At 51.9% G+C, this 13,516-nt stretch overlaps 4 protein-coding genes across 4 annotated transcripts; 3 read left to right on the forward strand and 1 right to left on the reverse strand.

Annotated features, from left to right (window-relative positions):
• Positions 1 to 2,914: 2,914 nt before the first annotated feature.
• Positions 2,915 to 4,021, forward strand: BJX68DRAFT_253351 (uncharacterized protein; the record flags this gene model as incomplete). The annotated part of the gene is made up of 1 exon (XM_071042709.1): positions 2,915 to 4,021. The coding sequence occupies one exon, from the start codon at positions 2,915 to 2,917 to the stop codon at positions 4,019 to 4,021; it is 1,107 nt and encodes a 368-aa protein (XP_070902287.1).
• A 4,877-nt stretch (positions 4,022 to 8,898) lies between these two features.
• BJX68DRAFT_203122 (GNAT family N-acetyltransferase) lies at positions 8,899 to 9,734 on the forward strand. Its single transcript, XM_071037588.1, has one exon. It carries the CDS (start codon positions 9,157 to 9,159, stop codon positions 9,652 to 9,654), a length of 498 nt encoding a protein of 165 aa, XP_070902288.1. The 5' UTR covers positions 8,899 to 9,156; the 3' UTR covers positions 9,655 to 9,734.
• On the reverse strand, positions 9,735 to 10,576 carry BJX68DRAFT_203135 (YidH family protein). The gene has a single exon (XM_071037589.1). The coding sequence runs from the start codon at positions 10,354 to 10,356 to the stop codon at positions 9,814 to 9,816; it is 543 nt and encodes a 180-aa protein (XP_070902289.1). The 5' UTR covers positions 10,357 to 10,576; the 3' UTR covers positions 9,735 to 9,813.
• Positions 10,577 to 11,275: 699 nt separating this feature from the next.
• On the forward strand, positions 11,276 to 12,747 carry BJX68DRAFT_253353 (MFS transporter; the record flags this gene model as incomplete). The annotated part of the gene is made up of 4 exons (XM_071042710.1): positions 11,276 to 11,366; positions 11,421 to 11,666; positions 11,713 to 12,498; positions 12,548 to 12,747. The coding sequence occupies 4 exons, from the start codon at positions 11,276 to 11,278 to the stop codon at positions 12,745 to 12,747; spliced, it is 1,323 nt and encodes a 440-aa protein (XP_070902290.1).
• Positions 12,748 to 13,516: the final 769 nt, after the last annotated feature.

A 13,516-nucleotide genomic window follows, 5' to 3' on the forward strand; every position in this document is an offset into this window, starting at 1 on the left:
AAATATAAAGCAAACCCACCAGCTAGCCCACTTAAGCTTAGCCTAAAGCTCCTACAGCATACTAGAACATGAAAGCCAGTGGCATTCACTTTTGGACTCGCTAATTTTTGCGACAATGCAAAAGCACCCTAAAATAGCATGGATTCATCGGGGTTGTGTCAGTTTAAAATTGCCCGCAGCATATGCAACGGACAAATTGGGTTCGATGACAGGACATATGCGTCCAGATATCAGTGTTTGCTGAGCTGGATTTGTTTGTATCGACCAGCCTGTATAGCGAAATCAAACCATAAACGGCAAGGATGACTGTCCGCTGTTTTATGCCCTCTTGAGCATTTTTGTCTGGTTGGGCTCAGTGCTCTCTAAAGATTTCATTTCAGCTGGCCACAATTAGGCTCTAAACTCTCACCTTTACTAAACTCATATTGGCACCAAGAGACACGCATCATGAGGTTACATCCAGGACGACAACCATGTCATAGTCAACCTATAATGACTGCGGAGTGACACCTATGGCTGCAAGGGCTGTTCTTGTCCTATTGAAGCGAGTAATTGCACACGATTTATTCTGTGGCGCTCTGAACGGACCATAATCTGCATGAGAGAGTTTTGCACTAGTCATGGTCCGAAACACTGTGCTTGACAAGAGGCGAATAGGGTGATTTCAAGTAAGTGCGCTACGGAGCTGAATTGTTCGCAAGTTTCAGCCTACTTCTTGTCGCAGACTGGCGAGTCAAGCTGCTTTTCTGTCTATAAAAAGCCCCTTCTCGCAGAAGACGGCAATGACCAGCGCAGTCTCTCAGAATACGGAACGCTTTTAGCCTTCAACAAGATTGCTTAGCAATATACAATCCTACTTCTCGTGCTCTCGTGGAATTCTCTGTACCTGACGATGAAGCTGGCGATCCCGCTTGGTCTCTCCTTAGCACTGGCTTCTCCAGTCACAGCAAGGTGGTTTATTATTGAGAATAATAAATACCACATTCAGAGCTACTGCACAGCCCATCTCTACTATTGCGGTTGGAACCTTTTAGAAGTCGGTGCGTCCTCATACAACATTTCCTCTTCCCTCTTCTGCTTGTTCAGTTGCGCCGAATGCTCTCTTCTCCTGCCAAATTTGATTGCTTACCGATATTTCCAGGGAATTACGAAAGCGAGATACGGTATGCTTTGTCTCAGGCGGGTATTTATGACCCGAATGACTTCCAGATACAGAACAGTCTGTTCTATTGCAAGTATGGAGAAACAAATGATGTCTCCTTGGAGAAAGTCTGTGAGTTCGCCTGCAATAATGGTGGGGACGGTTTGAGCGACTACTGTGATGATATTGGACCAGTGAGTATGCCCGCTTTGCTTTCTGCCATACTCAGCTGAAATAAAGATGAACAGTGAGGGATGAGCAAGAACGGTATCGCTCAATAGATAAGATTGGTAAATCTTTATTATGGGTTGCCGCGCTGTGCTATTAGTTGGTGAGAAGTTGAGTGGTTTGCATGGAGTGGTATTTACGCCACGCGGGTTTCGAAACTGTTAGTCTTTTGATTTGTTTATGTTACTTTAGTCAGCACAGAGTAGCCCACTTGCTCCTGGTTGATTTGGAAGATGTTCAAGCACTTGGTGGGCACATATCCATGCCTTGGGCGCACCCACACCACTAAGTGATTGGAGATTAGTTACTCAGAATTGCATTAGTGAGCAGGGTTAATCCAATCATTCATTGCCATAGAGTTGGAACCTTGTATGCAAGTGCCTTATACTATTCCCGTCAATCGACAGTTGCGTGAACCGACAAACCACAGTAGTCATCAACCAATTGCACGTCCACCAGGCCAGAAGAATTGTATCGCTCGGCTGGCCAATGCAGATACTTAAATAGTAAAGCCAGTCCCAAAATCAGCTCGTCGTCGGACCAAGGGCGGGCATTTCAGCGCAATGAGTTTAATTCAATCCACGTCCATCATGCGTGTACAGAGAGGGGTAACGTCCAGCTTCCAGTATAACGTAATGCCTGGGGTTATAAAATATAGCAATGGTCGGAGCGATTTCTTAAGGCTCTCTGACTCCATTGTAAAGACGAAGGGTTAGAAGTAGCGGCCAGAAATAAAATATCTACATCTACCACGGACCCCAGCAACAACGGGTAATGGAAGCCCTCGGGGCTTTTGAAGCGGCGATTGAGGACGAGAGCACTGTGCCAGGGATTGGCAAGAAGAATGTATCTTGTTAACCTCCTCGTGCACCCCCGTAAACCCCGCCGCCTCCATGAGCGCCTTCTGCGTGGGCGCCACATAAATCGGCTTCCCAGGCCTCTCCGCCGCCTCCGCTATCAGCTTTTCCCACCGATGCAAAGCAACAAGTCTCCCCTCCTTCTTCTTGTTCTTCTCCTGACGAGGCGAATCAGTAAAGAACTGCAAATCATTCTCCCGTACCTCAAGCCACCCGCCTAGCAATAGATGCCTATACGCATTCCGATATAACCTCTCGTAGTCCGCGACCATCCCGCCCAGTGTGTGGCCCCGAGTATAATGAAACGCCTGGCGCGCAGTGATCGGCCACCCGCCACCATCAGCGGAATTTGGGGAGCGGCTTGAATATAGGGCTGAGGTGGGGTCAATCGTTGCCAAGGTAGAGTGGTGGTCGAGAACCAGCCCTACCAGTACTTCATGAACCCTTGCATATACCGCAATCGGATTCCCACATAATTGTGACACCCCTCTGATCTCTTGTCTGTACCTTGGTAAACCTTAAACGCCGCGCCGATCCTGTTCGCTAATTCGAGATCCAAGAAAATACCTCCTGGTGAGTCGAGATGCATTACCTAACCATGTCGTCATAACGTTGTCCACCTCTCTTCCCTTCATATCCCATCCCCACCGACTCGCAATTGACGACTACAACGCCAAATTAAACAACAATGTCTCTGTACGACGACATCTCCAATGTGAAAGACCGGCATGCTCAGATCGTCGCCGAGCTGTCCACGTTAGAAAATGCCTCGGACACCCTGAGATCCCACGACGCCTTCCTGTCAGATCTCCAGGAGCACCTCACCAATGCAGACCGCGAGCTCGCGCAAATACACAAGCGCACCCAGGTCGGGCGCGAGCGGCATGAGAAATACCGCGACAGCACAATGCGGCGTCTCGTGTATCGCGCGACGGGGAAGCGCGACCAGTTCGAGGAGAAGGCTGATGAGGAGATGAGGAGTTACTACGGTGCGCTTGAGCGGGAGAATAAACTCCGTGCGCAGCGGGATATGCTCGAGGCGCAGAGGAGGGAGGCAACGGAGGAAAAGGCGGGTCTTGAGGAGGCGTGCACCAGGCGTGTCAAGTTAAAGGCGGAGCTGGATGCGATGTATGAGAGGCTGTTCAGTGGGCCGACGGCTGAATTCCCCGAGGAGGATGAGCAGGAGGAGGCCGTGAAGGCTGCAAAATCTCATCACCAGACGCTGAGCAAGGAGCTCAATAGCCACCGAAAGGCACTCCAATGCCTCGCCCGCGCCCAGGTAACAACGAAAGAAGCACTCCTCTTCGTCTTCGAAGCGCGCAAAGCCTGCGAGCGCGACATGCTCGGCTTCGGCGGGACACTCGCCGACTTCCGCCGCGCGAACAGCCTGTCCAACGCACAGCAGAAAGTGTCACAGACGCAGATGCTGGTGGACCAAGCACGGCGGTTCGATCCCGACATCCCCGATCTACCCCCCATGGACATAGTCCAGATTGACATGATAAGTGGGATCCTGTGTGACAACTTTGTGTTCAACATGAACTATCTTAACATGATCTACCATTCCTTCGACCAGGTAAAAGTGGCGGAGGAATTTCTAGCTTCGGTTTTTCGGGCGGCGAAGCGGCGCGAGGAACATTTGAAGAACGAGGTCGAGGATACGGCGGGTGACCTCGAGACGGCGCAGAGGGAGCTCCGTAGGGTGAGAGAGGAGGCGTTTATCAAGGCTTCGGATCCGCCACCGCCGTACGCGGAGAAGCCTCGTGAGGCGTCCTCGACGCCAACGACAGCATAGGTAGGTAGTATACGACAACCACGCTGGAGAGGGAACCCCCACGCACCTCGCAAGCTCGTGTCCACTTTCGACATCCGAATCGAAGAATCAACCCTGAGCAATCATTCTCCGCACCATATTTCAACCTGCACAGAACCTAGTTTGCTCACCTTGTACATGACATTCATCATAGTTTTGCGGTATAAATGCAGCTCTTTTGCAACGAGAACCGGTGCAGCCCGAAAAGAACAAGCTCTCTTAAGAGGAAAAGATACAATAAACATATGATGAGACTCCCCCTGACGGTTAATGACGTCGCGTGGTGAGTGGCCTGGATTCTTCTTCACATTCTCCCAGGGTATATGAGGTTAGGGGGCGAATCAATGGAAACCTCTGATCTTCAGCTTTGGCCGGCGGCTACTAGGCGCCCAGGGGATACCAAGACTTCTTCGAAACCAATAGGAACATTGACATCTTTTCAAGATAAGAGGCCAAGCCTCAAGGGCGACAAACCCTCATCGCCCTCCCCAACAAGCGGCCCGGCTCGTTTGTTTGAATCTACGCAACAAGGCGAAACCTCAGGTTTGCACGAGCAGGTATGAAGGGCACCCGATTTGGCGAGGGCCGTTGTAGTAGGCATTGAGGTCTTCTGCGTAGCTCGGAAAGGCATACCGCGCATCGCGCCTTCCCATACAGCTTGGAATACGCGTCGTGTCCCGGAGACGACAAGTGCCAGGTGGCTCATTCCCACTCCTCTCGTTCGCTACTCGTGCGAGAAGGGACGATGAGAATTCCGCCTCGAAGCGCTCCGCGAATCTTGCTGATTTTCGAAAAGCGATACGAAGAACGCCCATGTGTAACAGTATCTGCACTCGTGGCCCAATAAGAGATGATTACGGCGCAGTGCATACGCACAGCCTCATGTGCTAAAAACGAAGGGCTCTCACCTCACCTCAAACCTCGACTCGCCATCCTCCTGTGATCACAAGCAACAATGGATCCAGTTACGGCATTTGGTCTCTTGGTCAACATTGCGACCCTCATTGACCTAGGTGTTAAGGTCATCGGCATCTACAAAGATGGCCTGGGTCCAAACCAGACGCGTCTCGTCGAATCCGCTGACGAGATAGACGGTCTGTGTCAGCAGCTCCAATCCACCAAGATAGTAAATCAGCCTACGGCTTCTGGATCGGTAGAAGCAGATCTCCAGGACTGTGTGAAACGCTGCATTGAAAAGACGACGGCGCTTCGAAAAAGGTTGGATCTGCCCACCAAATTGGGTTCCAAGCGACAGCGTGCTTTGGAAAGCGTGAGGCTGCGGTTCTCGAGAACAATCCCGCAGCTCGAACGAGAGTTACAGGACCTACGTGTGGAGCTCGATACCAAGTTGCTCGTTAGCATCCGGTAGGTGTCTCCCGACCACAGGCGTTCATGAAGGTCGCAATCGCTAACGAGACGGTTAATAGTGAGAATATCAGTCTCAACGCGTTCAAGCAAACTAAGCGCTTCAAGTCGCTGGACTCGTCTATTCAAAACGTCTTTGTGCGTTTTTGTGACAGCCAGAGCACAGCGTTGGATCTAGTCCTGGATCGGAGCACCCGGAAGATTTTAGACTGTATGGATGAGATCCAGAAGACGCATGTGGAGAATCAGGCCAGGAGAGATTTCGAACAGCGGAAGAGCAAGATCCTTGAGAGCTTGATTAACGGAAACCCATTCACCCGCGAGAATGATATCTTGAGCAAGCACGACGGCACTTTTGAATGGATCTTCGACGAGGGCCCCGAGACCGGTAGCACCTTCCTCCGCTGGCTTCGATCCCCGGCCAATGGCGGCATCTATTGGATTCAAGGAAAGCCTGGCTCTGGGAAAAGTACCTTGATGAAATTCCTTTGCACCTCTACGGACCGAATTGAGCAATCCCTACACCTGTCTGCAACGGCGAAGACGCCTGTCTTTTTCTCGTTCTATTTCTGGCTCGCGGACGCTGCGATGTGGCAGAATACCGAAAAAGGGCTTCTCTGTTCGCTTCTCTACCAATACCTGGAAACGAGTTGGATCCTTGACTCGAGCTATCTCACGGACGCGAGACTACGGCAGAAGAGGACACAGGGAAATTGGGACTTGGTCGAGTTGAGATCCCTCGTGTTTCTGGCGGCTGACGCCATGCTCAATGATCACTATGTCTGCCTCTTTGTCGATGCACTTGATGAGTGCCATGCGGGAGATTTCGTCAGGGTGGTGGATCTCATCAAGAAGCTCTCCAACCGCGGAGTCAGGGTCTGCGTTTCTTCACGGCCAGAGCAACGCATTATCAACAAACTTGAACCAGATGCGACGGAGATCCTGAAAGTCGATTTGTACACAAAAAACGACATTGCAAATTTTGTCTACGACGAGCTTGGCGCTGTTGACCTTAGTGCTGGTTCTCTAACCCAATCAGACCTGGATCACTTGGCCCATCAAATTATCGAGAATGCTGACGGGGTATTTCTCTGGGCCACCCTTGTGGCCCGAGATTTATGCAAGGGTATCGAAAATGGAGACAACTCCTGTCAACTTCGTCACAGAACCAATCAAACACCGGGTGATCTTGACGCCCTATACAAAAATATGCTGAGTAGACTTGGAACCGATCAAGATGTCTATATCGCTGAAGCTGCTTCATACTTCAGTCTCGTTTTGCACGATGAGTCTAACGTGCCTTATACCTTTATGTCAAACGGTGGTTTGCCACTGGTATATTGTTTATCGGCATACAAGAGGTTTCAAGGCAGTGTAACCACTGAGGAAGAAGACAACCTGGATGTGTTGCTGCCACGGGTTGAAAATAGGATCAATGTCGTTTGCGCAGGAATGCTAATTTCTGAGTTTCGGTGGGAAACATTGCCTCGCGTCCTGCCCTTGGAAGGGAGTAGCTCTTCTCTTTATTCCTCACTCAACTCATCCCTGCTCGCTAAGATGGTACGCTTCGTCCATCGAACAGCTCGGGACTTCTATTTGGAGTCTAGCAACGACATTATGCGATCGAGCTCCCTGACCCTTTTCGACTTTTTCAGCTCGGCGACGGCCGGGTTTATGAAGGCTTGGATATTCTATGGACCTTTAGAGGATGGAATTACACTTTTCATCGACGCGATCGAGGAACTCGCAAAGTCACGACTGACACCGGAGGAAAAGGTTAGATTGCTCTCATACATCGACACGTCCATGCAGGAAAAGTTTCAAACCAAGCACTGGCCATATAGATATCTTTTAACCGACGGGAATGGACTCGGTGATTTACCACCATTAAAAATGGATTACCTGGATTTACTAGGGATCGCCCTCTCGGACACCTCTGATCCTCAGCTTCTCGACTCTATTCTTGAGAACAGCCCCTCTCTTTGCCAGAGATACAAATCCTATCTTCTGCTCATTGCCTGCAACAGCCCCATTTGTTCCAGCGGTATTCGAAAACTTCTTTCAATCGGTGCGGATCCGAACCAGACCATGTTTAGCACAAGAACCCAGCCAATCCACCCTTTCAGAACAAAAACCTCACCGTGGACTCTTTACCTGACGACTACCTTTCCAAAACGTGCTATCAATTGGGGTCTCATCGAATTATTCCTGAAGAATGGAGCCAGCCTTGAAGAGGTTACTCTATGGCGTGCAGATCTCGCAAACACGTGCACGTACCTGGATTCGCATTGGTGTCCTAAACCGCGGCTTGGTTGGCGAAGCCTACTACTTCAAGCGAATGTCCGTTACGTTCTGGAGGCTAAGATCGGGAGCTCACTTCAATCATGGTCTGCCACAGAACTTCCTGCGGCTTATTGCAAGGTTCTTGGTACCATGAACACAATATACTCGAGGGTTGACCTGGAAGTCTCTGAGCGCTCGTACATTGAATGGGATTATGATACTGAACTATATCTCTTTGGTGATGATATAATAACGCACACAGAACCTTCCCTGTCGGTGGACAGGTCAGCAACACCCGCGTCTGAGTCCGCCCTCCAGCGCCTGGTCCGTGACATTCAACGTTCGTTTCCAAAAGCTGTCCATGATGTTCGCTCTCTACATGAGATTGTCGAGTATAAAAAAAGGGCGCATCCCGTTGCCTGTAAAACCTGGGGGCTCAGGAACGGATACCTAACCAATGATCCTGAGCCCGCCGCGCTGTTCCCAGGTTATGAGAGGTTCAGGGGTGCAGATGGCCGCGTTGACATTGATGCTCTCTTTGCCGGAGAGCTAGGATGATTGGTGGTATAACATGATCTCTTCTTCCTGAAACTATGGGTTCATACTGCGATTCTGAAACATCAGAAGCCGGTTGCGCGTCCTCCGCTACCTTGGGACGCGCGGTGTGCGTATCTTGAATATCTCTTTCTCTCCACCCATCAATCAAGAGAGTGCGATGCCATAAGACGTGCTGAGATCTGTAGTAGGCTTTTCAAAAATCGCTTGCCGATGAGTGTACCCCCTCTCCCTGGCATGTACTGTACCTACCTAGATATACTAGCCCTTGAGAGATGATACGTCTGATATTTCCTTCCAAAACAAAATAAAAGTTCAGCCAACGATCCACCACAGACCGCACTCTTTAACGGACCAGGATTGGCGAGCAACAGGCATCAACCACCAGTCAGGCAGCAATCGGAACTCGGAGTCGGAGCTCGGAGTTTCGATAGATGAGCGCATCCATGGAAGAGCAAAAGCTTGGCGCAATAATCCACTCGGCACACTCGAACGCACGAATCAGGCGTTTCTTTTTGGCAGATTTGGAGACGCCAGAGCGCATCTAGAATCGTAGCGTTGCATTGTGCCTTGCGACAGTGGGGGAGGTCGGATGCCTGACTGCGACTACGGGCCATGATATATATAGTGGACACCGGACCACATGTCACCAAACGTTGTAAGCTTGGATATTCAAATTAAAGTCTTTACGCGCTTGGATTTGGTACCAAATTCACTCATATTTCACACACGAGCCACAGCTTTCCAAGTCTGCGTTGCAGACTCGCGCCTTCCCCATACATCTCCGGAACAACAATTATTCCGGCGTGTTTACTCTAGTCTGTCGAGTGCTCAGTCAGTCCGCAATTATGTCAACTCCTTTAAACAACAATTCATCGACCAGCTAACAACCACAGGAACCTGAGTCCGCAACCATGTCAGACGCAACACCACGACCCTCTCTGCCCGAAAACTACACCCTCCACTCCGGCTACCCCCCTCTCGATGCCTACCTCCACCTCCGCGCCGCCTCGGGCCTAACACCCAAAACCCGCGCGCAGGGCGCTGTGATCCCCACGGGGAGCTGGTACGGATGCTACATCGCCTACACCGACCCATCCCCCTCTTCCTCCCCCGACACACCGCAATCAACACCCGTCGCAATGGGCCGCATAATCGGCGACGGCGGGTGGTACTTCCACATAGCAGACATGGCCGTTCTCCCCGAGCACCAGCGGAAAGGGTTGGGTGATATCGTGCTGAAGGAGCTGTTAAGGTACATACGGGAGAATGCGGCCGAGGGCGAGCCGTACGTGAATCTCCTGGCGGATCCGCCGGGCCGCAAGCTGTATGCGAAGAATGGGTTTGTGGAGAGTGCGCCGGTTAGTACGGGGATGGTTTTCAAGGGCAAACGGGGGGATTTGCCAGAATAGTTGGCAGCGACATCGGTGCGAGGTGAGAAGGGGGAAGGGAGCAGGTAGGTAGCGTATATGGTAGATGGCGTACATAGTCGGTTCTATATTCTCTAGAGTCTATTCTCGAATGTCGCGCGTGCTTGTTAGTAGCTCCAGCTTTGCTTCTGTCGCCAGGAATCAACCCCTCTGATCATGTGCTGACTGCCCGTGATGTGGCCTCTTCCAATCCATCTGGATAATCATCCCAATCACCCCCAACGTCCCAGCCGTCATAACAAGCGGCCCCCAAATCGCAGGAACGAACTGTCCCCTGGCGAGATTCCTCCTCACAGACAAGTACCGGAAGATGCCGTACCCGAACGACCAGACACTGATCGCCTGACACAGGCGGCTGGCGAGAAGATCGGGACTGGTTCGTTCCTTCGAGCTCGGCGGCCTCCCCTGCATGCGTGCTGACAGTGAGCTCGAACCTGAGCCTGATGCTTTTGCAGGGATTTGGGGCGCGATTGGTTGAGGTTCATCCCCCTCGAGGGCCTCGACGGGGGGGTTAAAGATATGCTCGATCAATCCCAGTCGGCCGACAGCTAAACCCATCGCTGCGAATGCAAGCCCCATGCGCGTCCAGGAGAGGAAAGTGCGCTCGTTGGCCTGGTGGTCGCGGAGCTGCGAGCCCGTATTGGCGACGGGCTTGGGGAGGAGTCGGCGGAAGACCGTGAACATTTTTCCGCTTTCTTCGAATGATGTGACGGTTGTTATTATTGGTTGAGTTGGACCGGGGTGTCAATTAGATTAGTCGTGACTCAAGAGCGCGGTTCGACGAGGATAAAGATGGGGCGGTTTGCTCCCGCAGCGGCGAAACCTGCAGTCTGGACCGAGCGTAAATGGGGGCTGAAGTCGGGGATACGACCCGACACGTCGATACGCGATACGAGTCGGATGTCGGTCGGAGTCGTGATGGGGCCTGGATGTGGCGTCAGACTGTCGGGCCATGGTCAGTGCTTGCTTGGGCTCCACCGATAAGTAGACAGGGTGTCGATCTCGAGATGCGTATACGGAGCACTTGGTTGTTGAGACTCGACTTGGTCCTTGGAGTGTGCTCGATGCAAGGAGTCCGACAAGGCAAGTGCGATGCGAGCTGAAGTGATGGATCAGGGATGCGATGCAGGACGTCGCCCAAAAGCAAACGCTGCAGGTGCCCATGAACCATCCAGGATCCTCACGGCGTGACTCTTCGCAGAGATGCATGTCAGCCGGATGTGTGCGCCAGGTCCCTGAGTCATTGGCTCTGGACAAGCAGCCCGGAGCACTGAGCGAATGGCGGAGCTGATCCCGACGCAAGGACAGGGTCAAGAGTCATCCTGTCAACCTGTCAAAGTGCAAAGCAGAGTATGCATAACAGCGGGGTGATATCGTTCGATTGACAAACCCGAGGCGATCGCTGGAGTTGGAGTTGGAGACGAGTCTCCATCAGAACAGCGATGATTGGCGAGTCGCAATGACTCGATGCGACCTGAAAATTGAAAAATTAGACAACTCCGACCCTTCTGGACCTTTAAGAGAGCTTTACGCGCTGATCTGCTTGCGACCAGTCTTTTACGAATATACAACATACCATCATACATATCACATAGTTGGCGCCATGACGGTCGGCAAGAGCGCCCCCTGGGGGTATCAATGGCGCTCCTCGCAGTCGTTCATCATCACCACCGCGACGATCAGTTTGTTTTCTGGTGTGTACACTCTCTCAGTATTTCCCCGCTGGTGACCTTCGCTAACCGGCGCAGAAACGTTCCTCTTTGGCTTCATCGTCCCCATCCTCCCGTACATGCTCGAAACGCGACTGCACCTCGACCCTTCCAAAACCCAGACGTTTACGACGACGCTGTTGACAGTCTATGGCGTCGTATCGCTCCTTTTCGCCCCCATCTTCGCACACTTTGCGGACAAGACACCAAGCAGGAAAATTCCGCTACTAGTTTCTCTCGCAGCATGCGCATCAGGCACCATTCTTGTCGCGTGCGCGCCGACCGGTAGCTACACCCTATAATCTGATTGGTATTATGCTGACAATTCTAGTGTGGCTGCTCATGGCCGGACAGTTCCTCCAATCGCTCGCTAGCTCCTCGGTATGGATTGTCGCATTCGCAACCTTGGCCGACAACGTCGACGAAAGCAACAAAGGAAAAGTCCTTGGGACCGCCATGTCATTTGTCGGGACAGGTATCTTCGCTGGACCAATGGTCTCCGGTTTCCTCCTCCAGCTGCTTGGATACTGGCCTGCGTGGTCGGCGGCGCTGTTCCTCCTCACGGTGGACGTTGCCGCCCGGTTGCTCATGATTGAGACCAAGCCTGCGACAACGGAGCAGCCACAGCAGGCAGACGAAACAAGCGCCCTTCTTCCAGATGAGGGATCCGCCATCGATGGAAATGCCAAGGACAAGGCACCTGTCTCCGGATTCTACCGCATCATGCTTCGCGACCCGCACATCCTCGCAGGAACCTTCAACACCCTTATTCTCTCAGTGATCCTCGCCGCATTCGACACGACGCTCCCTCTGCATGTCCGCGCCCTATTCGGCTGGAAGAGCTTACCCGTCGGAATCATCTTCTTCGGTCTTCAAGTCCCCAGCATCGCCCTGGGCCCTGCTATCGGTCACCTGCGCGATCGCGTCGGCTTGCGGTGGCCGACTGTCATCGGATGCGGATCCATGGTGCCACTGATATGGCTCATGGGTGTACCAGGCAAGGACCTCCCTTGGGGCCGGCTTGAACACGGTGGCGAAGCCGTCTACATCACTGCCGTCGTGGGACTCGGTTTCGCATTTGCGCTCGTTCGAGGCGCTGGAACATTCCAGATCATGGGTACGTACCCCCTCCACCCCTGATACTTCAGACAGACTAACAACCACAGCCGTCGTCCATGACCTCGAAGCCAAGAACCCGAACATCTTCGGCCCGTATGGAGGAAACTCTCGATTGTCCAGTCTCAGCGAGCTCCCATTCAACATTGGCATGATTGCCGGCCCGCTCCTATCCGGCAGCGTTTCGGAGACTCTTGGGTACTACTGGATGAATACTGTACTCGGTGAGTTTGCTGTCCTCCACGTTTAGAGGGCATTTCTGACCGGTTTAGCTTTCCTCGCCTTGCTTATGACGGTCTCTGCTTATTTCTGGATGACGGCCGCACCGAAAAGCGAGACGGAGGAGACGGTTTAATTTGTTCTTAAAATACACGAGATGGGTTGGGAATGAGGTGCAGTGCCTCGGAGGCGAGCCCAAGTACACCCACCCAACGCAAAGACGAAGGATATATTCAACACATAGAACTAATTCTCTAATCATTAATAATCAACTTATGAAGATTAATATCCTCCTAATATGTCGGGGAGTACTTGGCCCGATCACTTTCTCATTTTTCTTTTTTCCACGCGAAAGGCTGCAGAGAGCCAGGTGTCTCCCGCCAGCCTCGCCCAACCGCTTAAAGTACTGATCCCTTTTTTTTGTCGTTTTAACCGAGCCTCTGACTTGCTCGTGGAGTAATGAGGTTGGCGCACGGCTATCATGCTTCTTATTTACCTGCGAGTGGCTCTCGAGCCGAGGGATCCATGCATTGTTCCTTTGATTAGTGCAGCGACTGCCTGGACGAGCTAATAGATTAGAGGACGATTCTTTTACTCTTATGTTCCCGTTAGACCAACCTCATCTATTTGATCCTTTTTTGTGGGCCCGCAGGCTACGAGCCATGTGACCTGGTACGTATAAGAACGACTTTTATAGAACAGGGGTCTCAGCCCACATAGTCTCTAGTCTCTGATCGCCTCACACTCTCATGATCCCAGCATTAACTTTCGGAAGCTCGCAAATAAGATTATTATGATAG

Source organism: Aspergillus pseudodeflectus, assembly GCF_044049435.1.
Source record: "Aspergillus pseudodeflectus strain CBS 756.74 chromosome Unknown BJX68scaffold_8, whole genome shotgun sequence".
Classification (NCBI taxonomy): Eukaryota; Fungi; Ascomycota; class Eurotiomycetes; order Eurotiales; family Aspergillaceae; genus Aspergillus; species Aspergillus pseudodeflectus.

Excerpts from the sequence above, each read along its gene's own strand:
- BJX68DRAFT_203122 (XM_071037588.1), top strand. The coding sequence starts at position 9,157 with ATGTCAGACGCAACACCACGACCCTCTCTGCCCGAAAACTACACCCTC.
- BJX68DRAFT_203135 (XM_071037589.1), bottom strand. The coding sequence starts at position 10,356 with ATGTTCACGGTCTTCCGCCGACTCCTCCCCAAGCCCGTCGCCAATACG.